Source organism: Diorhabda sublineata, chromosome 6 (genome assembly GCF_026230105.1).
Source record: "Diorhabda sublineata isolate icDioSubl1.1 chromosome 6, icDioSubl1.1, whole genome shotgun sequence".
NCBI lineage: Eukaryota > Metazoa > Arthropoda > Insecta > Coleoptera > Chrysomelidae > Diorhabda > Diorhabda sublineata.
This window is the reverse complement of record NC_079479.1, coordinates 15089366-15106632: the sequence shown is the minus strand read 5'-3', so window position 1 is coordinate 15106632 and position 17267 is coordinate 15089366. Positions and strand designations below refer to the sequence as shown.

At 31.4% G+C, this 17267-nt stretch overlaps 1 protein-coding gene across 7 annotated transcripts in view; it reads left to right on the top strand.

Moving 5' to 3' along the window:
• The window catches only part of LOC130445787 (serine/threonine-protein kinase Genghis Khan), a 119624-nt gene that overhangs the window by 45631 nt on the left and 56726 nt on the right, over positions 1 to 17267 (top strand). For 3 of the 7 annotated variants that reach the window (XM_056781653.1, XM_056781655.1, XM_056781654.1), the window contains 6 exons: positions 280 to 488; positions 2110 to 2381; positions 3355 to 3572; positions 4246 to 4521; positions 7704 to 7817; positions 7905 to 8054. In XM_056781653.1, coding sequence (XP_056637631.1) covers positions 280 to 488; positions 2110 to 2381; positions 3355 to 3572; positions 4246 to 4521; positions 7704 to 7817; positions 7905 to 8054 — 1239 coding nt within the window. The remainder of the gene's footprint in view (positions 1 to 279; positions 489 to 2109; positions 2382 to 3354; positions 3573 to 4245; positions 4522 to 7703; positions 7818 to 7904; positions 8055 to 17267) is intronic. The other 4 variants (XM_056781656.1, XM_056781657.1, XM_056781658.1 and 1 more) reach the window with 3 other exon arrangements.

Here is a 17267-nt window from a genome sequence, read left to right as displayed (position 1 = left end):
TGGTAGAAGTGGTAGTAACTTTTTACTGTAAAATCAAAGGTATATTATTATTTAACATCAATGTGGTCAGTATAGACTCCCGTTGATATTTACAGAAAACTAACAAAAATTGTTGAGTTATGATTTTTGTTAACTATCTGTAATACAAACCATTGAATATTTATATAAGCAGTGAGTTGAAATGATATTACTTTAGTAATCTGAGGCAGAATGTAAAATAGTTCCTTCCGATAATCAGTAAGCTGTTTTTTCCTTTCTTACAATTTATGTATTTTATAGAATCATCCTTGGTTTGAAAATTTGGACTGGGATGGCATTAGAGATAGCACAGCCCCCTATATACCTGAAGTTTCTAGTCCTACTGATACTTCAAATTTTGATGTTGATGATGCAGATATTCGATTGTCAGATGTGTTACCACCGACAGCGAATAATGCTTTTACTGGTTTACATCTCCCGTTCATTGGATTTTCGTTTACACAAGGAAGGTATGTCAAATAAATGAAAAAAATTACGCCCGAAAAATTATGGGCTTTTGCCATTTTCAAATGGTTTTTTAACAAAACAAACTTCGTTTACTGGATTACTAAAAGCTAAAAGATGTTGAAGTATATTGCAAGTTAAAAATATTAGAAACGGATCATTTTTTGAAATAGATTCATTAGTGTAAATCAAACGAAATTAACCTTTAACCTCTTGTTTGCAAGAATTGAATAAAATATTGTCCGTCTTGTATACTTTATATTAAAATTAATTTCTTTGGAAACCAGACACTGACATACTCTAACTTTCTCCGTCTCATGGCTATTCGAGGGACAATTTATAGCCTGATTATCAATTAAAAAAATTTCTTTGGTTTGTAAATAGCAGAAGAAATACTTTTAGTTTAACTTTAACATATAATAACTCATAATAAACATACCTTGTTAATATACTCGTATATTCAAAAAATTTTTCTTGTGATATATATGTGGGTTAGGACTCGTGCGTTGTCTTTCTTTTGGAATTTTAATAATTTGAGGTCGCTGCATGCTGTATTCTATCAAATCAATTTCTTTCCGAAACTTTGGAGTATATGATGTAGAAGTTCCAGACATCTTTATCAATAAATAGTTGTAAAATTTTCTTATAATATTTATGTTTTTGCTTTCTACTGGAAAACTAAAACGATATTTACTGATCAGAATGATGAAATCCCCCCATAGTATCTTTGTAATCACAAATAACTTTGGGTTTTATAACTTCTTTTCCAAATTTCTGTCTCACCATTTTTGTTGCTAAATGGGATAGGAGTTGTGCTTGGGTTTTCTTCTTGGAGTTTGAAAATTTGAACTCGAGAATATTTTTATCTCAGAAATGTAAAAAGCCTAACAATAGCCGGACACCGTTTATTTTGACCAGACTCGCAATCAAAAAGGCTACTTATGTCTGGCTTCATCCGGACGCCTGGCAACGCTACTTTCACCCCATTTTCAAATCAAATATTTTTAAAAAATTATACCAAAATTAATACTATATCAAAATCATATGGGATTTAAAAAAAATTGAAAATATAAAAATTCTTAAAGAATGTGCATTTATTTTGTTGAATGTAGTTTATATAAGAATATTCCTGTTACAATTATAAAAGACATATTAATTGAAAAATGGGACAAATACTGCTTCACAAATAGCGAGTTATGGGCAGGTGCGTTGTCCTGATGCAAAATCCACTAATTGCCCTTCCACAACTCGGGCTATTTTTCACGAACTCGTTCTCGCAGTGTTGCCAAAACTATCAATTAAGAAAAACAAATAAAAAGGTCTCAGAAGTTCTTGTTTTGTGATTGTGGCAAAATTAAACACCAAAGTGTACTAACTCTAATATATTCCGAGCTCGAATACTTAAGTATTCATCGTCTTGGAATTATTAGTTAAGAATTGTGGTGTGATAAATTTTGTAATATCTTTTAAAAAATATTAGATTCATCAACTTTAAAAATTCAATATTCAAATTGACGCTTGATATCATTAATATTTGTATTCCGTTCGTTGCTTTATATTTATGGTTATTCTCTGTAATGACTCTTGGTATTGCTTTTTTAATAACATCTATTTTATATTTTTAAGCTACCTTTGCGATTTAAGTAATTTGGCGGTGTATGTTGAGACAAATTTAATGGATAAACACAATCAACGAAATAAAAGTGATATGATGGCTACGGCCACAAACCAAGAAAAGGAAATAGAAAAGAAAATGTCTCCAGATAGTACAAGACGGCTGCAAGATGAAATTAATACGCTAACAAAGAGAAATTGTGAATTGGAATCTCAATTAAGAAGTTTAGAAACGACTAATTCTAAGGAATTGCATATAGATTCGTTAGACGGTGCTGATAATGGTAAATAAATTTTTTTTTATATGGGGCTTTTTGTTTTAACTTATTGACTGAATAATACATGACTATTTCTGTTTTTTCATTTTCGACAAAAATAATGACCTATTGTTCTGTGAAAGGAAAAAGGATATTTCAATAATGTCTGATTCTGCCAATTTATTGATCTGAAGAAGAAGATAGAATCTTCGATTTTAAGCCTCGTCTGGGCTCATGTAAATATGTTGGTTTTTCCTAAAACGTGTACTAGGTAGATCGAAAAGGATTAAGTTAATCGCATGCTATGAGGAACTTTAGAAGGTTTTAAAAGATGCTTTGGAATTTCCCAAAAGAAGATCACTTGGAATTCCCGGAGTCGAAGGATTATTATTTTGGAGAAGTTGTACGGAGAAATGTGTACGTATATTCGATCAAAATAATGAGCTCTTATTCTGTGAAAGGAAAGAAATTATTATATATCAATAATGTCTGATTCTGTCATTTGATGATCTGAAGAAATTTGCCATATTTCACATTTCCTAAATATTGAATAAGAAATATGGACCTTAGTGTTAGGTCGATAATGATGATGAGGTAGCACAATAAACAAAGTTCGATAACTACTTAAACTCACTATATATATAGACCGCGTGTGTCCCATCTCTAGGAGTATCGTAACTCCGCTGATATGCAGGCGTTCGAGACAGAATGAACTTTTCTTCGATTTAAAACATTTCGCCTGGGTTCTTGTAATTGTATTGGTTTTTCCAACGTCTACCAGGTATATCGGAGAGGAGAAGTTAAATACATGCTATTAGGAACTTAAAAAGGTTATAAAACAGAGATGCTTTGGAATTCCTATAAAGAAGGTAATTTGAAATTCCCAAGGTCGAAGGATTATTGTTTTATTGGCGAGGATCAGATTTATTTATTAATAGACGAAAATATTCAAATTATGCTAATTACTAATTATTGATAGAAATTTTAACGTGTTTTTCAGCAGTGAAACATAAGGAGTTGGAGAAACTCGTTAGGATGCTGAAACAAGAAAAAGATGAAATATTGAAAGACAAACAAGATCTTCATGAAAAATTGAAATTTCAGGATATAGAACTAAAGGATGCATTGGCACAAAAAAAATTGGCCATGACTGAATACGCAGAGGTTTCAGACAAATTAGCAGAACTTAGACAACAGAAACAAAAATTATCGAGACAGGTAAACTAAATACTAAATATGTACCATCAATCAATAAGTCCCCAGATTGGCGGTTAAAAGTGACAAAAATCACTTTTTTACCTTTCAAACGATAGCTGTCAAATTTTGAACCCATTCCCTTCAGTAGTTCGAATTTTTTAATTTAGACAATTCCGAAGTTTTAACAAATAATTAAATAAATAATTCTATGGTTTGATCGTGCATCGTTGTTCTACTGGTAAAAATACCGTTGAGGCAAAACCTTGACTAGAAAATTATTGTGCTTTTCAGAAAAATCTATCTGAATTAAACGGCAGTTATTTTAATAGACTGTCCTCGATAAAATTCGGCTGGTGGCAACGTTACATCCTTTGGATATATACATGGTATATTTTTCATCAATTATTATCTGGAAATGGGTAAAATAATTAACGTTGATTATTACTGAAGATTGAAAATAAAATCGCCAAAAAAATGGCACTGTTTTTCTAAAAAGGCCATACAAAAATCAATTTAAAAAATGACATATTAATGTTGGATAATTATTGAACTGGCCAAGGAAATAATTTTGTGGAGTAATTCAAAATTTGACTATAATTCTTATTTTTTGTTTATTAAACCGAAGACTTATTAATCGATGATAAAAAAATTGTATTTATGGAGTATTTGAGAATAAATTAACCTTCCCATGTAGGTTAGGGACAAAGAAGAAGAATTGGAAACGGTAATGCAGAAGGTAGATTCCCTACGAAACGATATAAGACGTGCAGAAAAGTTGCGAAGAGAACTCGAATCTAGAGTTGAAGAATCTCAAGCTGAAGCAATTAAAGAAAGGAAACTTCGTGAACGGTCTGAAGAATATTGTAGACAAATGCAAGCAGAATCTGATCGACTTAGAGTAAGAAGTGAACATGGTCCCAGGGATCAACAAGATTCATTGAGGCTAAAGACGGAATTGGAAAAATTAGAGGTAAGATCCAGATTTCAAAAATTGTAATTAGTTGCAACTGCAAAAGTGCAATTGGAAATAACAGATTATGTACTATTACTTCTCTAACTTCAATTTGACTATAAGATACTCAAACAAAGAACATAAACTGCACTCTAAATAAATGCTATATATAATATAATCGTACGTTCGCTCCGAGGAGTAATTTTGGTCCAATATTTTCAATCCAAAATCCTGAGAATAAGATAAACCTGAAAATGTTTTTGAGAAAACTTTGACCATTTATAAATGAAAAAGGGTTTATTTCAACTATTTAACATGACGTATACACTGAGGTTAAAGCCTTAACTAACTTTTGATTTCTATACATTACTCTTCGAGTTCACTGTTTTCACTCTCAGAATTCACTTATCACCATCATCTGAATATCATCTTCATCAATAATAATGATAATAATAATAACAAGCTAAGTAACTGTATCACAAGCAGGCAAAAGCTAGAATCCAGGATCAATACACTAAAAGAGTGAAGTCACTTATAAAGTCCGAATTAAATGCAAGCAACTTAGTCCAGGCTATGCCACGCCCGTTTTAACGTACTCTTTTGGAGACAGACCCCTAGGGTATTCTGAGGTTGACATGAACAATGATGACGAAGAACAACAACCTCCATCCGAAGTCATCCACAATTAGAACAACATTATCCCGAAAATAGGGCTTGATCGGCCTTCTCAAAGTGCATTCTTAACTGGTAATGAAGCTACATGAATTCTTTCATATAAATTAGGAATCTCAGCCCTACATCGGATTATATCCAAGGCGGATAAGGATTACTCACCCCTCAACCTCGCATCACCAGAATCTGACTTAAATATAGTATGGGACAACGAGTAGCTAGAACCAAAGGCACTACACAGTAGACATCATCACGACCTCAACCAGCCGCATGTTGACAAAGAAGCTCTAAACAGATGGTGTATTAGCAAAAATTTCTTTCCAGAGACCGAAGGCTTCATGATTGCTATCCAGGATTAAGTTATCAACACGAATAACTACAAGAAAAATGTTATTACGGATCCAATTACTCAATCAGTATGCAAAAAGTGACAACAAACATAAGAGACCATTCAACATATAACATCTGCTTGTAGTGTGTTAGCTAATACCGACTATCTACACCGGCATAACCAAGTGTGCAAAATCATCCTCAGGAAACTGGCCAACAAGTTCGGTCTTCTCAATATCAGCTGCAGAAAGTGCTCGAATATGATCATACTACAATAGGTACATTATCACCGACAGACAGGTGACGAATAACAGATCTGATATCGTGGTGGTTGATAGAAAGAGTCAATTCAGTCCTTATCGATGTAGCTATATTGAACACTCATAATCCTCTGGATATTTTGTATCCGGGATAGGTAAATGATACCGGCTCCAAGCTGAGTAGTGCATAAGTTTTTCCCATAATAATAACAATTCAATCTATTCTTACATCTTTGTAAGAGAATGCCATTCTAATAATGAAATAATGAACAATTGTTGAAATAAGTTATTGCAGAAATTTCCAGATCTGACAATCTAAATGTGGTGGTTTGGGTTAAATAAAACCCAAAGAGGTTCAATGGGATTAAGATCGAGGAGATATGGTAGCAATCTCAATGTATTGTATCCAAATTTTGTCGAGTTCAAAAGTCTAAAGCCTCAGCTTATACATCTAAATAATATAATATAAATCTACTTTTAGCCAATTATCTGAAAATGACATATTTTGGGAACAAGCATTTGGTCCTTTCAAAATGCAAATGTAGGAGATTTTGCAGACTACCGATTTAGTAGAATGGATTATAACAATGGTGAATTTAAATTGAGTTTGGTATGTAATTGTGATGTCCCCAACCACGTGATTTATCTTACTGGTTCCGAATAAAAGACTGAGTTTAGAATGTTTTATTCGATGTAAAAAGAAGTATTGATTTACCATCATTAATTTGAATATGATTATTTCTATACTATATTGAAAAAAAAATCATTTTTTGTAGATGAAAAAGTTCATGTTTGAAAATTAGCAAAGCATGTTTCAAGAATCCATTTTCTACTATAACTGGTACCCCTTCGTTACTGTTATAAGTCGCAAGATTTTTAATGAGTGAGTGAAGAATGAATGTATATTTTCTCCATGAAGATAATAGATCCACCCTCCTTGAGATATTGTTTTATTCTTCGTAAAATCATTGTCGTCAATTCTCTAATGTTTTTTCACTTTCGCCTCATCAAATACCTATATTATGTACGATATTATGCAAACTGTCTTTTCCACCATCTATCTTGTAATTTTCTGAAAGTATACGGATTTTTTCTGTCACCTATCAATTTAGAATAATATTCACCAAACGCTATTGGCCCATCTAAAGTTTGTTAGGAAATTGGTTGACGAGATGACAAAAGGGTTCCAAAACTTCTGGCAGACCATCATCTGCAGATACAGAAGAGCGACTAAATGGTAAATTACATATTTTAAGCCAAAATGATGGGAAGAAAAAAGACTGTGACACTTGCACCCATAAGCCTAGACTAAATATGGTGATTGTTTCGAACGTTACCATACACTAAAACATTATAAAACGTAATTATTTTTATATTGCGTATAAATTTATTTAGTGACAATGGTAGTGATTGTGGTAAGGTTAGGTTTGATTTGTGTTTCTCTATCCTTAAAATTTATTATTTTTGTAAGCAATTATTTTTATTTAGTGTTTTTCAAGTTTTTTTTAGTTAATTATTATTTATTATAATATAGATAATTGTAATAAATTATTGTGTTTAATTTGAATAAACATCTGTGTAAAAAAATCCCATATAAATAAAAATTCCGAGTAGACAGATAACTAGATAAAATAATAGTCCTCACAAAAGACATATACGAGTGGAAAGGGTTGAATGTCACAAAAAGACCAGATGTATTTAAAATTTTTTTTAGTGCGTCAGAGATTATTAATATTTTTTTAAATCGAACACTTATTTTGATTTGATGAATTGAGATAAAATCGATGAGTTGAAAAAGTGAATAATAAAAAAATTTTTGTTCCACGTAAACCTATTTAATTGCCAAACTAATTTTGACATCTAACATAAAAAGAAATAATGATACCGTACATTTTTTCAAACGAAGAAATTGTTTCAACTTCAAAAATATCATTTTAGGTCCAATATAACGAAACTTTGACTCAACAGCAAGCAAGATATAACATGGAATTATCATCTCTTAGGGATCAACTTCACGAGGCTGAAACTCATAGAGAACTATTAGAAAGAGAAGTAAGTTATATTTATAATCTTGTATTTCTAAGTTGGGATTGTTTATTTGTAATTGTATATTATGTATCTGTTTTTGTTTTATATTAGGTTCATATTCTTAAAGAAAAACTGGAGAAATCCAGAACAGAAGCATTAGCAGATTCAGATCAATTGATTGCTGATCTAAAAAGCAAGCATGATAGGGAAAAATACATTCTCTCAGAAGAAAACAAAAATATTTCTTCAAATGTAAATTTCGTGAGTTTTACTTATACGATTCATGAGTTTTCTATTTTTTCCAATTAACAGTTTACTAACCTTTCATTAAAAATTAACCAGCTAAAAATTTATAACTAATACAGTGGAGGATAGTATATAATATTATAGTAAGCTATTTACACCAAATTTACTTACAATATGTTAGATGATGAATTATTAAACATTTTTAGTTGAATTATAACAAGAAAATATACAGAATATACCATGATGAGCTGTGTTAACAACGGGTAAATTTTTATACAGTTTTTTTATGCAAAAACAAAGCACAAGAGTAGTTCGAATAGTGCCTGCTGCGTGGAGGTGTCTGCGGATAATGATCTTAAACTCCTGAAGATTGTAGTGTCCCGCAAAGACGTGCCTTGGTAGCTGGTTCCTCAGGCACTTCTCCAAAGAAAGAATTTTCGATAAATTGAGTCTTGTTGTTCATGATCCACGTCTGCCTGTCGAGTAGGTCCCGTAAATATTGCTCTAGGTCAGAAAAGCATCTTCCGTGGTAGTTCGCTAAAACAGTGTCAGCTCGGCGACCTTTCTTCTATGTTCTAAGCCGTCCTAGTTTCTGGTCAACTCTGGATCGCCTATAAGTCGAATTGCTTCCTTCTGTATTGAGTCGAGCATCCTCAGGGTATAGTTTTATGTTTTATCCTTGTATATTCTTCTTAAGAGCCTTTATACTTCGACACGTAAAGTTTTCATGTTTCTTTAAAGATATTAGTGGAGTACAATACTTTTGAAAACTCGAAATAAAAAAGAGTTGATCAAAAAGCTTTGAAATTTCAAAGGCCAATTCCGAAATTATTCTCACAATATTATGACAATGAAAAATATCCAGTTGGTATTATTTTTATTAATGTCCTACCATTGAAACTGCATTTCCACTATATATTAATATGCTCTACATGATTTTGCTTTTAAGGGGGGAACACATTTTGACTGATATATCATTTAAAAGGACACAAAATTGTCTTTCTAATGATACCATATTTGTTGAATTTTACTAAAACAGTTAATGCGAAAACGGCGTTAAAGACATTAAGCTGAAAATTTTGGTATTAATGAAAAATACAAATAAGTTTTCGCATGAACTGTTTTAGTACAATTCAACAAATAGGGTATCATTAGAAGGACAATTTTGTGCCCTTTCAAATAATATATCGGTCGACCCCTCTTTTCATTTAAAATTTTAGGATAACAACTCACCCCCGCTAGGGGTTAAAGACGCAGATTGAATATGTTAAAAATGTGTCCCCCTCAAAAGCAAAATCGACGTGTCCGAGCATTTTTGAATTTAATTACAAAAAAAGGAGAAAAGCTAGGTGCAAACTTTTCGTTGGACCACCCTGTATATCAAAGTCCTCTATTTTGCATTTTTCACACAATATTTCTCCATTCCATTATTATTTTTATTACAGTCATACCATCGCTTCCTTTGTCGCCCCGTCGCCCTTTTCTCTTTTTCCCTATTGGTCTTCTTTGCAGTACTAATTTTGGCATCCGTTCCTCCAATTTTTTATTAGTTCTTTTGCTCCAGCCCTCTTCTGTGTGTACTCCTCCGTAGATTCCTCTTAGTATCTTCCTCTCCTATCTTTCCAACATGGCTTCATCTGCCTTTTTTAATATCCATGCCTCACGTGCATATTTTTCGGTGGGTCTTACTACCGTTTTATATATTCTTATTTTTGTTTTTCTTGACACGTATTTTGACTTCATTGATCTGATACTTCCTAATTCTTCTACTCCCTTGTCTTCTATTACTACTCCTAGGTACCCAAAGCATTCCCACTATAGAGGATTAGAAGCTGTTGCGAAGTATATATCTTTTTGGTTTTAAAGAGGGCTCCAATGGTGAAATTTTATTACTGGACAGGACCAAATCCTGAACCGCAATGTCAGCCTTCTTTGTAGAAACGACAGCTTGAATCTTTGCTGCATTAAACTTAATCAGATTGCTTCCGCTCCACTCCAGAATGTTTTCAAGATCGGTATTGATGACGGTGACAAGATGCATCCCTGGAGAACACCAGCGTTATCTGAAACCTTTTTGAGGTATGTTCATAGCGACCTGGATGGATCAGTCTTTGAAAAAGCTACTAAGATAGTCAATAAATGAGTACGACAAACTGTACGATCTTAATTTATCTAGAAGGTTGGCAAAGCAAAGCAAAGCCTTCGACATGTCCAGTGTGATTGCTTGGGATTCCTCAAAGTCAGGTTAAAAATTTACCATGAATTGCCTGAATCTTCCTAAATATTTGAACAACCTTATACATTAAACGATTTTTGTTAACAAAATGGGATGGTCGAATTCCCCGTATTTGAATATCCAAATATTGTTTCCATTTTTTTACGGAATCTGTCAGATTTTTCAAAAAAATAACTGAAAATTGAGTCCTGCAGGTGTAATATGATTCTAATTAAATTATTTTGAAATCAATTGAAGAATATAAAAAAATTACGTTAGGATCTACTTCTGCTATAATCAGAAATTGTCGAAAATGAACATGAAAACTCGTGTATGCATATTTTGAAAAGCAAATTTCCAATAGTTTTTAATATATATTTCTACTCAGCTCATTGTGATATCCTCTGTTTATGATTTAAGCATAAACACATGAAACGTGATAATTGTAAGAAACGTACTTATCTTGTATATATATATATATATATATATATATATATATATATATATATATATATATATATATATATATATACTCCTTTAGTTCACGCCAGTTCGCTATTCCTAACTTCTGTAAGTCTTCCTCGCATGCACCTAGCCATTTTCTATGTGGACGCCCTCTTTTTCTTTTTGCGGCTCCTCTAATTGTTAAGGCTCTTTTCCCCCACCTGTTTTTTTTTCATTCTGGTTATATGTCCCGACCAACGCAGTCTTTATGCCCTTACTATCTAGTCGATCTCTACCTGATCATATATATTTTAATCTCTGCATTGTTTCTTCTTCTCTATTCATCTTGTTCCACTCGTATTCATCCAAAAATTTTTCTCAACACTCCTCTTTCCGTCTGTTTTCCTCTTTCTTATTCATGACGTGTCCTGTAAATTTTTAGGTTTTTTACCCTCGAGATAACTTTGGACCTTAATAGGTTGCCTTGAGCACTAACTGTGTTATTGCCTCTTGTCGATTTTTCCTCGAATTCTTAAATTTATTCTCCTTTCCTTGTTACCTTCACTCCCAGGTATTCAAACTCTTGTACTTTATCCTGTTGCTCTGTTGAATTTTTAATTGATGGTCAATCAAAAAAGTCCTTATACATTTCAATGGCTTGATAGAGTTTCAAAAAATATACAAGATAAGTACGTTTCTTACAATTATCACGTTTCATGTGTTTATGCTTAAATCATAAACAGAGGATATCACAATGAGCTGAGTAGAAATATATATTAAAAACTATTGGAAATTTGCTTTTCAAAATATGCATACACGAGTTTTCATGTTCATTTTCGACAATTTCTGATTATAGCAGAAGTAGATCCTAACGTAATTTTATATATATATACTCCACTTATTATCCAACTTAAGATATTCACAGAGATTGATAACCAGAACAGTATTAAGTGGTGCATGCTATGAGACGAGATGACATCAGGGAGAAAATGGAATGATATGGCATCTTGCATCAATCACAAATGTCTCTTGTTCACATATGGAAGGCGACGGACAACGCAGCATCTTGGAAGGGAAGGGAAACAAAAACCAAATGTGTCACTCAGTTTTTATGTGTAACGATTGGGAAAATTTTATAGTTAACTATAATAGAAGGCTTCAAAATGGTAAAAAGTGAAAAAAAAATAATAGTAGCATGAAACTCATTGGAAAAGGAGGGGGATATGATAAAAATTGAAGAAAAAATAAATTACGGGCGATCTGAGTTCGAGAAGTGGGAGAGGGTGAGTTTTTAAGGGTGAAAAATAGTTTATCTCGATTTCCGGAAAAACTACAAGTTTTATTGAAAAAGTTAAATTGCAAAGTTGTAGGTAATGAGATCTACAACTTTTGTATCCACAATTTTTTCAAATAACCTCAAAATTTATGTAAAAAATTCAAGTAACCAAATTTTGATTTTTTTTGATTTGATCTTTTTTCTACGAAATTTGGTGAATACTTAACTTTTCATGTCCCAAATATACTGTAATTTATTTGGTTCAAAACATTTATTTTTTCGTCTTATTTTGACTTAATATGAAAAATACAATAGAAAATTCTCGCGTCAAAATATCACCTTTATTCAAAAAATCAGTGTTCTTTTCGTTCGTTAAAATCTGTACTTTATGATGGTTTGAAAATATATATAAATTACTCCAGTAAATGTTCTCAAAAGTTGCAAAAAATCTTAAGAAATTGGAATTTTCATTTCAATCATTATATACAATTTTGAGCTATTTATCAAAATTTACACTTTAATTACTCAAAAAACGTGAGATTACATGATAGTTGCATTTTTTTCAGTAAAAAATTATATTTAATAAATTCTTATTACATTCATGTCATAGGAAACTATATAAATATACTATTGAATTTATATACTTCATTCTGATTACATTATTCATTATAATATTTTTACAAACGTTAATCTTGTTATTTATCAAAACATTATTTTGAATTCTAATCAACTATCCATTAGTTTTTATCTCCTTGAAGGCATTTCCTCATCGTTAGATTCGAAATCTTCAAGACCATCACCTTCTTCGTCTCCAATATTATTTCCAGTCTGCATTGGTTTTTCATCCACAATTTCATCTAAAACATCAACATCCTTATAGGTTTTTTCTTCCATATTGGAGCAATTTTCAGAACCATGACAATTTGAGCATAAATTTGTGCATTTAAAACCACATTGTCGTCAACCACTTTTTATACAGTTACATCCAGTTTCACAGCTGCAGCAAATAGTTTTAAGAAATACTTACGGAATTAATTCCTATTCTGTGAATTTGGGCATAATGCCACGTTGATATTGTTTCCAGCCCCAATCTGTTGCTGTCTGTTCATTACCCAAACAAGTTTGAAGTCAATAATATGCCCTGTGGGTGGGAGATTTGCCGTAATGAAAGATGATTTAATTTTTTCCAACTTAATCTCAATTTATCTAAATCTTAATTGATTCAGTGTTATTTTTTTACTTTTACATTTATAAATGGATTAGATGAACTACGAGGATGTATTGATATTCTCAAAAAATGCAACAATACACTTTAATTACTCAAAAAACTGGAGATTACATGTTACATTGATAAACGAAAAAATTGCATATCGAAATATACTACACCGAAATTAAAAAATCAGTTACTGTCACAATAGTACCAGCAGCTACTTCAACTAAAAGAGGGGAACGTAGTCGTAGAAAAATCTTAGACAATAAACCATTTTTGCAAAAAAATAATTTATTTAACCAAAAAATAAGGACAAAATAATAAAAACTCTAATGAAAAGATTAAGGTCACAAATATTTTCCTGTAAACAAGTAGAGGAATATGTTGATGCTGACATAATAAGACCTAGAAATTGCCTGATATACTAATGAAATTGTCATTGTTGCGGGTCGAGATATTGATCTTTGATTTTTTAAATCATTTAAATTCAAATAATATTGACATTTATTTTCTCAAACTAGGTTCTGGAAATGTGGGGGATCTATTTTTCATGTTTAAATTCTTCAAAAATATTGTTTTTTGTTGTTTGTTTTTTTCGGATGCGATACAACATCTGGATTTGCCGGAAAAGGAAAAAAGTATCGTAAATTCATTATTAGATGCTAAAAATTTGTCAAATTTGGCTAATGTTTTTTTATATCTCAAAGAATGAAAGAAATATATAAAAAATGGATTATACGAGGATATATTGAAAAATTCTTAGCCTACTCTAGAACCAAACAAAATTTCGATATCAAAATATTTTATTAATCAACATATTCTCCTCTTAATTGGATACATTTATTACAGCGAACCTGCAACGTCTCTAGACCTTTCTTGGGAAGAACAACTTTTTATTTCGCCATTAGATGCAAAAATTGACAATGCCTTACCCCCTGGAATATATGGTTTACCAAAACACATAAAACTGACTTCGACCAATTGTTTCAAGTACTCAAACTCCTCTCACCCCATTATCTAATTTTTTGAAAAATATTTTTAAACAAATTTGGATATAGAAAAATTCTTAGCCTACTATAGAACTAAACAAAATTTCAATGTTAAAATATTTTATTACTCAACATATTCTCCTCTTAATTGGACACATCCAACAAGATCTCCACGATGGAAGAAAATTTACGACCTTTTAAACTTTTTTTCAGTTGAGGAAAGAGATGATAGTCGGACGGAGCCAAATCTGGTGAATAAGGGGTGTGTTTTAGTAATTCAAACCCTAAATCAGGAATTTTTTGCATTGCAACATGAGATTTGTGTTCAGCGGCGTTGTCCTGCAAAAACAAAACACTTTTGGATAGCTTTTCGCGTCTTTTCTCTTTAATTTTTTCCCGTAGAGTGATCAGTAATGTCGAATAGTAATCTCCAGTTATTATTCTACTCTTATCTAAAAAATCAATCATGATTACTCATGGTAATCCCAAAAAACTGAAGCAAGAACTTTTCCAGCAGATTTTTGGACACAAAACTTCTTAGGTCTTGGAGAACCAGAGTGTCGCCATTCCATCGATTGTTGCTTTGTTTCTGGATCGTAGAAATATACCCAAGTCTCATCCATAGTAAAAATTAGATCCATTTTGCAGCAATTTTTCTCATGTCCAAAATTTACCTTTTTTGAAGCTTGCAGTCCAATTTTTTACGGTCACATACAAAGGACATTGATCACCAAGGGTATTCAGCATATCTTCGTAAATCTATTTACCTCTTAACCCTCTTAAATACAGGTACTTGATGATGGCTCGAAACTCCAATTTTTCGATTTTCACAATTTCGGTGGACATCTTTTTTCTTTTAATCTATTGCGTAACTCTGGTTTACTTCTTTGACATAAAACTTTACACTGACACTTCAGATAAGTTATTGTTCGTTGCTATGGTAACGCAATATAAATGTAAAAATGAAAAAATAACACCGAATCAATTAAGATTTAGATAAATTGAGATTAAGTTGGAAAAAATTGAATCTTCTTTCATTTCGGCAAATCTCCCACCCACAGGGGATATTATAGAGTTCAAAGTTGGTTGGGTAACGAACTGACAGCAACATCTTGGGGCTGGAAACAACATCAACGTGGTATTATGCCCAAATTCACAGAATAGGAATTAATTCTGGAAGTATTGCTTAAAACTATTTGCTGCAGCTGTGAAACTGGATGTAACTGTATAAAAAGTGATTGACGACAACATGGTTTTAAATGCACAAATTGTCATGGTCCTGAAAATTGAAAATAGAGACGAAGAAAATGATGGTCTTGAAAGTTTCAAATCTAACGATGAAGAAATGCCATCAAGGAGACAATAACTAATAGATAATTGATTAGAATTCAAGTTAATGTATTTATTAATAATAAAATTTCAAAATATTATAATGAGTAATCAGAATGAAGTATCTAAATTCAATTAGTATATTGAGATTTCTTATGCAATGAATGTAAATAGAATTTAATAAATAAAATTTTTAATTGATAAAAATTGCAACAATAATGTAATCTCACGTTTTTTGAGTAATTAAAGTGTAAATTTTGATAAACTGTATATAATGATTGAAAAGAAAATTCTGATTCGAATTTTTTGCAACTTTTGAGAACATTTACTATAATAATGTGTATATATTTTTAAACCATCAGAAAGTAGAGATTTTAACAAACAAAAAGCACACCGACTTTTGAAAAAAGGTGATATTTTGACGCGAGAATTTTAGGGTGCTTTTTTGATATTAAGTCTAAATGATGTGAAAAAATAAATATTTCAAATGAAATAGATTGTGTATTTGGGACATAAAAAGGTAAGTCACCAAATTTCGTAAAAAAAAAATTCCAGAAAGATATAATTAAAAACCAAAAACTTTGTTATTTGAATTTTTCACTTAAATTTTGAGTTATTTGAAAAACATTTTTTCCATAGTTTTGCCGGAAATAGAGATAAACCATTTTTTTACCCTTAAAAACTCACCCTATCCCACTTCTCAAACTCAGATCGCCCGTAATTTATTCTTTCTTTCATTTTTATCATATACCCACTTTTTCCAATGGATTTCATTCTATTGTTATTTTTTTTTGTTTCAAAAATTATCCAAGCTGGTCGATAAGAACCCATCTATCGTACAAAGAATGAAGAAAAAGGAATTCTTCGTTTTTATCACTTACAAAAACCAGAGAATCACACCTTATTTCAAGGAAATTTAGCTCTATAGAAGAATCTTTTTTGGTATCGATAACTGGGTATTTTCAACTCATCAGCATACCACAATGAAAGGGACTCATATCAATGTCACCGACTATCCCTCACATTCTAATAGCAGTGAAATTAGTAGTAATAAATATAAAGATCACATGACACTACTCCAATGGGTACCAGATGAGTACAAGCCATACTTCCAATCAATGGTACATGGTGATAATAAACTTTGATTTTCTGACTAGAAAACTTTAACGAGTTAAAGAAAATCTTGCTCTGCTCATCATTTATTAAACTAAAAAGTTCGAATGATTTTTAAACAAAACTTTCTGTTGTAAAAAGTTTTGAGACAACATGAAGCTAGTAAATAAGTAAAATAAATCATAATCAAGTCCAATATTTTGCAATTTTTGAAGAAAATCGTATTTTTCATAATTGTGATCAATGAGTATAATAATTAAAATGTTTGGGTTATAACTTCTACAAGGTTATAAGGGTTTTGGAATTTCTTGTAAAGTTGATTGTTAGCGACATTCCTCTAGTACATCTATTAGTTGGTGGTGTACTATTAATTTCAACCATTTATAATACATTAAATTTGTCCCAGACATATGTTTTGCATTATCCTTTGAAGACAGTTTCCTATTTTTGAATATTGGAGTAGAATGTTTACAGACGTAATATGTTCATTAAGAATCCAAGAGGTTATTACACAATAAAAACCCTTTCATCTCATGTAATGCAACAGTTGAGAAAACAGATACGAAGGTTTTGAGATATGGCAACACTGATGTGAATATGTCAAATTTGACATTACCATAATAAAGATTGACTACGAGTGCTATTTGAGATG